Below are 11,971 nucleotides of genomic sequence, written 5' to 3'. Positions count from 1 at the left end.
CCTTCACCCTCCTGCCAGCCAACGGCCGGTGCCCCATCAGAACGCCCTCCAGAACCCACCAAGGGCACAGCAGTTCCTGAACCTTCGTTTTATTCGGACACAGATGAGCAGTCCCCCAACATGCTGCCCGGCAAGCAAGACTCGTGACTCCCCACCCCCAGCCACGGGCCCGCTCACTGCTGCTGGCCCGGCTGCGGCAGGATCACACCTAGGAGGACCTCTCCTGCCACCCTGCCTTGGCTCGAAACCCCCCTCCTGCCTGAGCCAGCACAGTGGGCAAGGCTCTCAGTAGCCAGAGCCAAGGGCCCGGGCCACCTGTCACAGCTCCTCCTTGCAGGAACCTGCGGACAGACAGAGCTGAAGTCAGGGGTCACCGTTCCCCACCGCCTTCCCCCACTCCAGGCAGATCCGCTCCCTCAGACTATGGCTGCTCTGCCCCAGTCTCTGGTCTCTCTGTGGGCGCAGGCTGGGCACAGGTCCCATGCTCCCAGGGAGCTCTGTGGGGAGGGGGTGGCACTCACAGGACCCCAGCTGCTCCTCCAGGAAGGAGATCTGCTCGCTCAGAGAGTCGATGCGGTCCAGCTGCTGGAAGGAGTGAGCCAGGAGGCTGCTGGGGTCCGGGAGCCCATGCTCCAGGGCCCTCGAGGCCAGGCTGTGCAGTGGAGCAAGCACCAGCTGCAGCTTCTGTGGGCCAAGCAGAAGAGACCCTCTGTCCCACAAGGCTTTTAGGGACCTCTGTGGCCAGTAAAGGCTCTGCAGGGCCCTGGATGTCCACCAGAGGGAGCGCCTGTGCCAGGAGAGCCAGGTGCATGAGTAGACGGACACCTTGCGAGCCTGCCAGGCAGTGGTCTCCAAAGCCTGGCGTCCCGGGTCAGAGGAGCTGGGGGGGACGGGGGATGTGCTAGCGCTTCCAGGGGTTATCAGGCCAATGGCCCCCTGGACTGCTAGGACAAAGGTAGGGGTAGGGACTCTGTGCTGCTGAGGGTGGAGCCACGGCCAAGCCAGGCCCCTTCTCTTCTGGGGCCCCCAGGCCTGCTCGCCCTGCCTGGCCTGGGCTGTCAGTACCCGGGAGGCCGCCTTCCCGGGGTCACCCCCACGGAGCCCCACAACCCCTGAGGGCCTGAGCTGCACCACAGGAGACCGTGTGGGGCCAGGCCTCACCTGCTCCAGGACGTCCACCCGTGACCGGAGTTTCTGCACTTCCTCCTCGACGGCGCTATCCACGCCTGGGGAGAATCCAGCCCTGAATCAGGCAGGCCGGGCTCCCGGGCCCACACCCCAGGCTGGCTTCTGGTCCCTGTGCCGAGGCCGAGGCCTCACAGAGGGTGGCGGCGCACACAGCCCTGGAGAGGGGGCAGATGGGGCTCGAGCCCCTCCCCCATCCTAGGCAGCTGGGGCGCCCCACGCAGCCGTGCCCTGCCCCTCTGCACCAGGGTCCCTGCCACGCTGAGCCGTCCAAGCCGAGGTCCACGGGGCGCTCCTGGTGCCGAGCTGCCGACAGCGCATTATTACTCACGGTACGAGTTTGAAGTGTCACAGCGCGTACCAAAAGTAATAATGTCCCGTCGCCAGCAGAGGTGTGGGGTGTCCGGCTGCGGCGGCAGGATGTGGAGAAGACCCCGGGGCGCCGTCTTCCACGCTCTCGGCTGAGATGAGGCCCCCTCGGCAACCCTCCCCACAGTGCCCCCCAAGAATCACCCCCACCTCTGCTCTGGGGAACATCTCCACTTCTGCCCAGGTTGGGGAGATGGCCAGCAGCCCAGGCCACACGGCCACCCGCAGTCCCCAGTGTGCCTAGCGCCGGTTGGCAGGATGAGGCCCACCTCTGCTCCCCGCCCTCCCCGACCCCTTCCAAGCAGAGCAGCAAGGATGGGGAGACACCTGGGAAGTTTACCTGTAGTGGGATTCGGGGCTACCCTGGGGGTCCCTGTCTCGGGCAGGCAGAGCGCGCCGTCTGCAGACCGGCCGTGCCCTTCTCGACACTGACACCAGTAACTGCCCGCAGTGTTGACGCAGTGCTGGGGACAGGTACCCTGTCCAGCCCTGCACTCATCCACATCTGCAGGAAAAGGGGCGTCCGCTAGGGAGTGGCACCCACACCGGTCCCCCTCAACACAGACCTGTTTGTGGGCCGCCCCCGATGCCCGGCGAGGACCCCGGAGGACCCTTCCCCTCCGGGAGGACAGCAGGCAGCCTCACCTATCTGGCAGGTGTCACCCCGCCATCCTGCAGGGCAGTGACAGCGGCCTGGCTGGACGCAGGTCCCTCCGTTCTGGCACGGTGGCCGGCATATCGCTGTCAAAAGGGAGGGCCCGTCACAAATGGAGGGAGGTCCCCAGGGCACCACGGGGGGGCAGCCAGGGAAGGGGGGCCATACAGCACGGAGGCAGTCCGCTCAGATGGAAGTAGCAGGTGCTCCGCCCGGGTCTGCGGGGCCCCGGGGACAGCCGTGCCCCTCTCACCTGCTCCGCAGGCCCTGGGGAGCCCGCTGGTCCTCTTCCAGCCCGGGCAGCAGGCGTAGCGGGGCCTGGGGGCAGCCGGCCCAGGGCTGCGGCGGTAGGCAGTCCTGTAGATGGTCCTGCGCGGTGGGTGGGGACAGCAAGTCAGTGGCAGCACCGGTGGTCTCCCAGGTTCCCCACCCCGCATTTCCTCCCCGGGCGCTGGGCCCATGGACGCTGAGGGTGCCCCCTACCAGCCTGGCTCAAACCACAGCCTCAGAGTCCTGGACTCCGGGGCCCTCCCCTGAGCAGGTGGGGAAGGGGGCTGTGCACCAACGGGCCCCTCCTAGGCCAGTCCGCTCAGTGAAAGGGACAGGGAGCAGGGCCCCGCCCACACTGCCCCCACCTTCTTGGCCAGTGTGGGGGGTGGGATGTCCCACAGGAAGGGCTTTGAGAACCCCACAGACCACAGGCAGCGGAATTTCCTTAAGCCGCATTTCCACAGCTGAGCGCGGGAGGCTACACCCCTTGTGCAGGCGGTCAGCCAGGGGGGTGACCGTCGGGGGCCGTCATGGGGAGAGGGGTGCCCACCGGAGCTCGAGGCAGGATTTGGAGAGGCAGGCATCATGTCAAATGCATAAGAACTTGTAGCCAGCACCCCGAAAGCAGAGGGCAGCAGACAGGACGGTGAGCCCCCCAGAGACGAGGGTGGGGGAGCAGAAAAGGGGCTGACGTCTGAGGTTACTACGGCCACATCCTGAGATCGAGACTGCCCGAGTCAAAACAGACATCAGCCTCCGCCGTCCACTGGGACGTGGGCCCAGCTTCCCACCTGGGCGGGGGGCACTGATGTGTGGCGGGTGGGGGCACTGCGGGGGCAGGGCGCTCACCGGTAGGTGCTGCAGGCTCGATGCCCGTCACAGGTGGTGAGGAAGGGCTGGTACACTCGCTGCACGAAGGACTCTGACTCGGGCCCCCGGGGAGCCCCGACGGCACACACCCTGCGGCTGCAGAGATGGGGGCGCGGGCCAGTCAGTCCCACAGCTCCCAGCCCGGAGCCCAGAGCCTTCCAGCCCCGGAACCAAGGGAGCCAAGAATCGGGGGAAGGGGCTTCCCAGCGTGCCCACAGGAAGGACCCTCATCAAGAGTGACAAGGAAGAGCCATGCCCCCCCGCCCCAGTACTGGGGGTTGCCCTGAGGACTCCTGGCTGCCCACCCTCAGCACCGCAGCACCCAGAAGCGCAGCGCCCCCTCCTCGCTCTGACTCACCCAGGCCCAAAGACGTGCTCAGTGCCACCCACCACCAGCACCAGGAACCACAGCAGCAGCAGCTCTCTGGGGCTGAACATGGCCCGCGCCTGCGGGTGGAATGACCTTCTCCTCAGGGGGGCCTGGAGCACAAGGCATACCCCGTAAACCCCTCTGCAGATCCCTCCTGGAGCCCGTTCCCTGGCTCTGGGACACCTGCCCAGCTCAGCCACTTTGCTGGGACCTCCCACTGCAGGAGAGCCCCCAGGGGCAGTGGCAGTGGCAGCTGCCCCCTCCTCCCGCCCGCCTCAGAGAGGCAGGCCAGCCCTCTCCCCAGCACAAAGGGCCGGGAACTACAGAAGGACCCCGATGGCAGCAACAGAAGCCGGTCCCCTTTCCTGGGGCCAGAGGCGTCTCGGTCTGGGTGAACCTGACGGCACCTGCAGCTCCAACAATGTTCACTTAGGAAGGTGGGGGCCCAGGGGGAGCACCTGGGCTGGATCTAGTGCCCTCATGTCATGGCAGGGGAGTCCCCATCCCGGTCTGCAGACGGGGTGGGAGTGGGCAGAGCTGGAACCCAGCCCGGCTGGCTTGGTCCTTCTGGCCTTCGATGTCCTCACCTGCCGAATGGGGAGCCACGGAGGGGGGCGGCTGGGAGTCTAGGAAGGGTCGGTGCGAGGAGCCATATGGCCCTGCACAGAGTGGGGCAGAGCCTGCGTGGGAGGGGGCACTCCTGCCCTGGAGTCTGACCAGTCTGCTCCAGGGCTCCCAGGACAGTTTTGGGGGGGGGGGGGTTGGAGGGGACTGGAGCTGCCTTCCCCACAGGCCAGTGGAGCCAAATGCCATCCTTCCCTTCTGGGGATGGACGCCAGGGACCCGGGAGAGCATTCCTGGGAATGTGAGAGAGCCCAACCCAGAATTAATGGTCTGCAACGAGCCCAGGGGCCTGTGCAGTGGCGGGGAGGAGGCGGCTGCCCACATGTGTGGCAAGCACCTGGGCAGACGGGGCCCTCCAGAGGCCCCCAAGGGGCTGGGTTCTGGCCGGGCGGGCAGCCCCTGGCCCTGCAGGGCATCCAGCCGGAAGGACATGGAAAATAGTTGGACTTCTGTGTGGCAGGAGGTGAAAGCAGGGTGGGGTCACCCCCTTCTCTGGGACTCCGTTTCCTCAAAGACACCACGAGGGTCTCAGAGACCCCTCCTCTACCTGACAGCTGGTCCCATACGGAGTGACCACCATGAGCTGCTGCTGAGCGCTCAGCCCTGCCAAGCTTGACCGCACGGGGAGAGTGATGCTGTGACAGGTCACGAGGTCGGCTGGGAGTGGAGCCCTCGCCCTGGCCCACGGCAGCCCAGAGACCCAGGTGAGGCGGAAGGCAGCTGGGGGAGAGTCCTTCCCTCACCCCCTGTTCGCTGTGGGGGCCCAAGAAGGGAAGCTATGGTGTTGGGACTTAGTTTGGGGCAAGGTCATGTCCTGTGAGCCAGCGTGGGAAGAGGAACTCTGGGAGTGGACCCTGGGGGGAGCACACTCTTGGGGGCATTCCTGGGGGTCTAGGCAAGAATTGAAAGGATGGGAACAAGTGGGCCCGGGGAGCTGGCCCTGGGAAAGCAGAGGTGGCCGCAGGGCCCGGGGGCTGGGCAGGCGCACACGAGGGTCCCACGGAGGCTGTGCCTGCCTGCCCGAGGTAGGGGGAGGCTCTCTTCCTGCAGATGTAACTGGACCCCCCATTCCCACCCCAGCCCTGCCCCCACTCCCTGACAGCCGCTTAGAAGTGGCCCGCGCTTGTGACAGAGGAGACTCAATTCTCCAAGTCAGGCTTTCTCCGGCCCCGGAGGCCGCCGGGCAGCCTGCGCTGGGCCACAGTCTCATTTCCCTTTGCAGCCCAGCTGGGGCGGGGGAGCCCGAGCGGGGGCGGCCGCGCGTCTCAGGTGGATGAGCGGTCACATCCCGCCCTCCCCGAGGGTCAGCAGCAGCCCAGCCCGCGCCCCTCCCGCCCACCTGCCCCGCCGCGTCCCCCCGCAGCGCCCACCGGGAGGGCTGGGGCCGCAGAGGGAGGGGCCGGCCTCGCCGCAGAGCGGCGCCCCGGGGGGCCCCCCTTCCGCCTGGACGTTAGGACCCTGGGAGGGCGGAAAGGCGGGGTGACAGGCCATGGGGAAGCGTCCTCTCCGCCGCCGGCCCCAGCTCCCCTCCCCCTGCGCGGCGGACCGCGGGGTGGGGGTGAGGATGGAGAGAGGCGCGGGGTCTGGGGCCTGCGAGGCCCTGAGCCAGGCCCTGCGGGGACGCTCAGAGCCCGACGCGGGTGAGGGGCTGCGGCGCCCCCCCCCCGGCCCCGACCCCCCCACCTCCCGCGCGGCCCCGCTCGTCGCCTGCTACCGGCAGGGGGCGCCCTTCACGGAGGCCGCTGGGCCCATTCTCCGGACCCGGCGCACGGCCCGGCAGGGCTGGGGGTCGCGCCCCCGCGCCGCAGCCCCGGCGCCCTCGGCCCGCTCACGTCTCGGCTCCCCGCGGTCGCGCTGCGTCGCCCCCCGGCTCCGCGCGCGCCCGGGCCCCCGGACTCCCCCGCCCCAGCGCGCGGCGAGCGGACCCCGCCCTCGACGCCCCCCGCGCCCCCGCGCCCCCCGGCCCGGCGCCCGCTCCCTCCGCACTCACCGCCCGATCCGGGCGCGCACGCGCCGCCGCCGCCGCCACCGCCGCCGCCGCCGCGCCGAGGGGCCCCGGCCCCGCCCGCCGCCCCGCCCCGACCCCGCCCCCCGCCCGCCCCGGGTGGGCTCCGAGCCCCCGCGCCCGCCCCCATTGCGCAGATGGGGACACTGAGGCCCGCGGCGCACGGCGCCCCGCGGGCAGGGCAGTGAGTCAGCCCGAGCCCGGGACGCCGGACGCGCACCCGCCTGAGCGCGCTGCCGCCCCTCCCGGGCCGGCGCCGACCCCGCAGCAGGACGCGCGGCCGCAGGGGACGCAGGCCTGGGACTTGGTCAGGTGTCCGGAGGCTGCGTGGGGAGCCCGCTCTGGTCGGGGGAGGGGGAGGCCCTCGAACTCCCAGGCTGGGCACCGAACCATGCGGATGGCCGTCGCAAGGGGGTGGCCAGCTCACTCGGCAGCAGGCGCGGACTAAAGCTGACCGCGACTTTGCAGTCACCCGTAGGGTGGGCAGAATGACCCACGCGGCCCGGGCACCCGTATTTGCACGAGGTCACACGGAGAACTGTGGCTTGGTGGAGCCTGGCCAGAGCCTAGGTGCGATCTCTCAACCAGTGTGTCAGGTTAGGGGCTCTGTGGGACTCCCACTGGGTTAGGGTTAGGGTCAAGACCACCCCCGGAGGGCCCCCCACTCCGGGCCTCCTGGGCTCCATTTCTGCACGTGTCAGGTGGGCTAAAGCAGCCCTTCCCCGCAGAAGTGCCCACCAAGCAAGGGGGCCGGAACCAGGAGCAGGCACGCCCCACCTGCAGGGAATTATTTGGTCACATCCACACCACGACTCTCAGGGCCCTCAGTGCATGCCAGGTGCAGGGCCTGCTTCCCTCCAATGCTTCTGCCCTTGAAGCAGGGCCTGGACCCCAGTCACCTAAGTGCATGTGTATGTAGGATGTTCCCAGGCCCAGCTGGACCCCCTGCTTGTGCCCAGAGCATCTGAAGCTTGCTGTGGGACTCACCTGGAGAAGGGGGCTCTGTCATTCCCCCGGACAACGGTGGCAGCTGCTCTTCCGGCAGGCAGGGCTCCTGGTACTTCCCTCCAGCCGGACTCTGCTGGTCAGAGCCATAGTGTGGGTTAGTGCCCAGACTGGTCACCCTGATGTTCAGGGGCTGGGATGGCGGCGACAGCCAGAGCTGAGTGGGTCTTTCTGAGTGTTGCCTGTGGCTCACACCCTCAGCCTCCAGGATGAGCCAGACCGGCCTCAGGTCCCAGGAGAGGGGGATGGACAGGCTGCTGCAGTCATGCACTGCAAAGCGCAGGGTGCTGGGTGAGGGTCCTTCTTGGGGAAGGGGAAGGCTTCTTGGAGAGCTAGTAGCTTGGGGTGTCAGGTTAGGGCCCGCTTTGGTACATGAGAGCTAAAGGACAGGAGAGGAGCCCGATGGCTGGACAGAAGCCCCCAGGGTGAGAGGGCCCTGAGAGCCCCTGACAGATGGTCTGAGGGCAGCTGGGGCAGCAGCAGCTGGGATGCTTGTGACCATGACAGGCTCCTGCCGCTGAAGGACTTCAGGGCCCCCGGCCCCTGAACCTGAGCAGGGCAGCCCTCACTCAGACCCAAGCAGGGAAGAGTTAAGAGCCAGGCCTAGGGGAGACCTTCCCCACCCAGTCTCCTGCCCCCATCCTGTCCAGCTGGGCCCCTGGCCCTCACTCAGTTGCTAACCCCGGGCCGCGGCCTCCTGTTCTGCTTCTTCATGTGAACCACGGGGCTTCCCCAGACAGACCACGGCCGTGACCGTGGGACCACGGGAGCAGCGGAAGCCAGAGAAGCCTCCAGTGGGGCTGGGGTCTTGGTTGGGGACTCGGGCACTCTGGCTGGAGGAGGGGAGAGGGAAAGCAGGGGCTCCCCGAGGGTCCAGTTGGGCTGTCCCTGTGCCTGAGGACCTCACCCATGCCCCCGAGGCCAGGCCAGCAGGACGTGGGGGGCCGCTCTTGTCTACTCAGCACACCCAAGGAGCCTGGCCATACATCTGGCTTTGGGCTTCCTCTGCGTGAGGCCAGAGCCCCCTCCGCCTCCCCTCCCAGACCCACGTGGGGAGAGCCTGCCCACGCTTGGGGGGTGGCCCTGGGACCCCTGGCTTTGAGAGGAGAGCCCAGACGACCTTAGGAGCTTCTCCAGGATGGCGGTCGGCCGGGAGGGCGTGTGGAGGGGAAGGCCACAGGCCGCGTCGGGCTTCTCCTCTCTGGGGTCACAGTGGCTGCTGGACCACCCAGGGCTCAGTGTCCCAGCCAGGCAGGCCAGAGTCGGTCTAGACCAGGCCACCTACAATGGGTGTCCTTGGCCAAGGGGCTTGAGTGTCCCCAGCACGGTGGGAATGGCACCATCAGGGAGAAGAGCGAGATGATGCCCGGAGGCCCGGGTGTGGAGCTGGCGGGCGGGCCCCCAGCCGACAGGTGCCCGGCCAGCAGGTCTGTGGGAGCCAAGGGTGTGCTCACCCCACTTGGCCCGCTCCCTGTCCCCGAGGCCACCCCTGCCATACCTGATACTGCCCGGGCCCGGGCTTGGCCATGGCCCCCATCGCTGCCCGCTCAGGCCAGAGGAGGATCCTGCCCTGTCTGGCCGCCCCGAGCGCCTCTGGAGGCCGCCTGCCTGGCCTGACCGCGGAGCTCTCAGCTGGGCCGTGCGGGGCAGCCGTCTGCGGGTGGGGAGGCTCCTCCCGGGGCAAGGAAGGGCGGCTTTTTATGCTTCATCCCGTGTAAATCAGGATTGGGATGGGCCCTTCCCGGCCGGACTTCCTGTGTGTGTTCCTTGCTGATAACAGGGAGCGGCTAGCGAACAAACAGGAGGCCCTGGGACGGGTGGGGGCCATCCAGGGGGTGGCCTGGTCGGATTGTGGGCAGGGGTGGGGGAGCGGTCCCCTGGGATTTCAGAGTCTAACTCTGAAGCAGCCGGAGACGAGGCACAGGCCTGGCTGGCAAGCCTGGGACCCGCGGGTCTCAGCGTGTGACACTGGGAAGCCACCTTCTGGCCCCATCAGCCATGTTACCGAAGCTCCACAGGGGGTACTGTTTGTGCTCTGACCCTGGATTCTCCCCAGGCCAGGCACCTGCACCCCCAGATGTGTATGCCCAGCGTGGGAATCTGGAGGGACCCCCGCCCTGGGAGGGGGCCCCCGGCCAGAAGAGACCTGGGGATGGGCAAGGTAGGCTGGTGGTCCGGACACAGCCCCCGAGGCCCAGAGTGGCTGAGGGGGTCAGGGAGGACAGTCACCAGCCCAGAGATTTGGGCCTCCTCCAGGAAGGGGCTACCCGGGGGGGGCAGTGAGCCCCCTGCTCCCGGAGGTGCACCCACCAGGGTCCTCTTCCCGGGGCAGGCAGAGCACATCCCCCAGCCCTCTCCCCTCCCCCGGCCTCCAGCAGGCAGAGGAGTGCCAGGCTGGGCATGGAGATGGAGGAATGTAGGGTCTCTGGGAGACCACCAAGGGTGCTTCCTCTGTTTGGCCCCGGGGTTCACCCCCAGCCCTGGGACTGACTTCCAGTGTCCTCATTTAGGTGGTGCTGGGAGCCCGCTGGCTGGGCCTCAGTCGCTGGGATCATGGGTGGCCGGAGACCCAAGGGGACCTGGGCAGCTGCTGAGGACACCCCCGGACCACACAGTTGGCCGAGGGTCCCTGATCCAGCAGGGCCACGCCAGACCTCTGCTGGCTGTCCCAGGGGGTTCGTGCCCTGCTCCGGGATCAGCCCCCGCCCACCCACAGCCGGAACAGCCCTGCTCGCCCTTACCTCCCTCTGGCCCCACCTAGCTGGGTGTCCTGGCCAAGAGAGAGGAGGGGGAGCCGCTTGGAAAATCCCCCAAGGGAATGCTGAGAGCAAGAGGGACCAGCCTCCTCCCCGCCCCCGCAGCTTGCAGGTTGGGGGGCTGCTGCAGGCACAGGGCTGGGGGCCTCGCTAGAGGGTAGGGTCCAAGCGGGGCTCTGCCCCCGCTGCCCGCCCCACCCAGAGCACACCCAGAGATGGGCTCCGAGCCCCTGCAGACACCAGGGCCGGCCGCAGCCGTCCTCCTCTGTGTACAGACAGGGAAGCTGAGGCCTGGGAGAGAGAAGAGACTGGGCCCAGGTGAGCAGCGAGGCAGAGGGCTAGAAGGGGTCAGGGTCAAGACAGCTGCTTTCTTTTCTCAGAGGGGGCTCCCTCGGGGGCAGCGCCCAGTCCCCCAACCTTCCCTGCGGGGGGGGGGGGTGGGCTGACCTGGGAGTAGCTAATGAGCCAAACAGTGGATGGTGAATGTCTCACCCTCCCTTTAAAGCTCGGCCGTGTGAGGGAACTTTCTGGAATGACGCTCCAGAGCACAGACGTGCAATACATACATGGCGAGAGGGAAGAGAGTCGGTCTCCCTGGTCCCTGGGAGCCGGCCAGGGTGGGGTGCCGGCTCTGCCGCTGCCAGCGGGCTCTCTGAGCCCCCCACAGGTCCGCACTTGCCTCCTGACCCGCTCTGCCCTGCCCCCAGCCCCTCCCTGAGCGGAGATCAGAACCAGTCCACGGAGAGCAGGCTTTGGATCAGGGCGCCAAGGGATGGCCGTGCCCGACTTGATGCTCACCCCTCCGCCAGGCGCTGCACCCAGGCTCCTAGAGTCTCAAGGACCAGTGCAGGAGGAGGCTTAGGGTCCTGCCCTAAACAGGGCTCAGCTCCTCGGGGTCTGCCCTGGGGGGGGGGGCGGGTACAGGTGGAGGACAGAGGTGGAAGTGACAATTTCTTGGACTCCAGGAGGTCCCGGGGCCCTGGAGGGGGTGAGACGTGCTTTATGCCCCACAGGCACACCCCAGGGTGCTGGGACGGTGGCAGGGGGCTCCCCCTGGGGCGGGCTGGGACCACCCTCCCGCCCACGAGAGGCAGGGCCTCTTACCACCTCTGATGGTCCCTGTTTAGGGTCCAGGAACACACGGCTCACCGGCAAGGAGTCATCACTGGAAGGAGTCTGACCTGGGCCTGCGTCCCCTGAGGGCACGGTGGGCCCCGGCAGTTCGCTGTCCACACCTGGGCAGCTCCGAGACCTGGGCCTAGAGCCTGGCCAGCTTCTGGCATGGCGTCCAAGGCTGGGGAAGCTGGTCCCAGCTTCGCTTTCTGTTGCTGGAGGCTCTGGGCCTCAATTTCCCCACCCACCCCGTTGTCAGTAGGGCTGGATGGTTGCAGCTGCCCCCCTGGCTGTGAACTTTCTGAAGTTGTTGGAAAGGGGTCTTGCCGCCTTACCTTCCCTGAGTGTGCTGCTCAGGCCGTGGGGTGTGGCAGAGATCCGCCAGGGCCTTCGCGGTCCTCCTGGGACCCCCCACCCCTGAGCTTTGGGCCTCTGCAGCCCCAGGAAGGGGTAGACCAGGCCCCCAGCAGAGGCCGGCTTGAGGCCGAGGGGCCCCAGGCGAGGTATGTGAGCGGGCTGCAGGAAGGAGAGAGAAGAGCCACCGGCAGAGAGATGGGCTTCCTGTTTCCCTCCAGAGCAGCCGCGGCCTCAGGACAGGGTGGCTCTGTCAGCCAGGCTGGGCCCGGCCTCTCACCAGATGTGCTGAGCCTTCACCAAGGGGTGCGGCCGGCCCAGTGACCGTCCGCAGCGGGGCCTGGCTACCCCTGCGCTGGGTCTGCATCTGAGTTGGGTGAGGTCCCAAAGGGAAT

At 68.0% G+C, this 11,971-nt stretch overlaps 1 protein-coding gene across 11 annotated transcripts; it reads right to left on the bottom strand.

Moving 5' to 3' along the window:
* Positions 1–73: 73 nt before the first annotated feature.
* Positions 74–11,734, bottom strand: EGFL7 (EGF like domain multiple 7). Of its 11 annotated transcripts, XM_013058520.2 has the most exons (10): positions 8,852–9,043; positions 7,336–7,426; positions 3,708–3,829; positions 3,329–3,445; positions 2,463–2,578; positions 2,200–2,295; positions 1,895–2,059; positions 1,162–1,226; positions 522–684; positions 74–341 (listed from the first exon to the last, which is right to left on the bottom strand). In XM_013058520.2, exons 3-10 carry the CDS (start codon positions 3,785–3,787, stop codon positions 319–321), a joined length of 825 nt encoding a protein of 274 aa, XP_012913974.1. In that variant the 5' UTR covers positions 3,788–3,829; positions 7,336–7,426; positions 8,852–9,043; the 3' UTR covers positions 74–318. The 11 variants fall into 11 exon arrangements, with proteins under 11 accessions (XP_012913974.1, XP_044938670.1, XP_044938673.1 ...); XM_045082735.1 differs by lacking the exon at positions 8,852–9,043 and adding an exon at positions 11,558–11,734 and having other exon boundaries at positions 74–684; XM_045082738.1 differs by lacking the exon at positions 8,852–9,043 and adding an exon at positions 11,558–11,734 and having other exon boundaries at positions 74–684; positions 3,708–3,796.
* Positions 11,735–11,971: the final 237 nt, after the last annotated feature.

Source organism: Mustela putorius, unplaced genomic scaffold, assembly GCF_011764305.1.
Source record: "Mustela putorius furo isolate JIRA1106 unplaced genomic scaffold, ASM1176430v1.1 tig00000596_pilon_pilon_pilon, whole genome shotgun sequence".
NCBI classification, from domain to species: domain Eukaryota; kingdom Metazoa; phylum Chordata; class Mammalia; order Carnivora; family Mustelidae; genus Mustela; species Mustela putorius.
The sequence above is the reverse complement of the archived record's forward strand: the minus strand, read 5'-3'. Positions and strand labels throughout refer to the sequence as shown.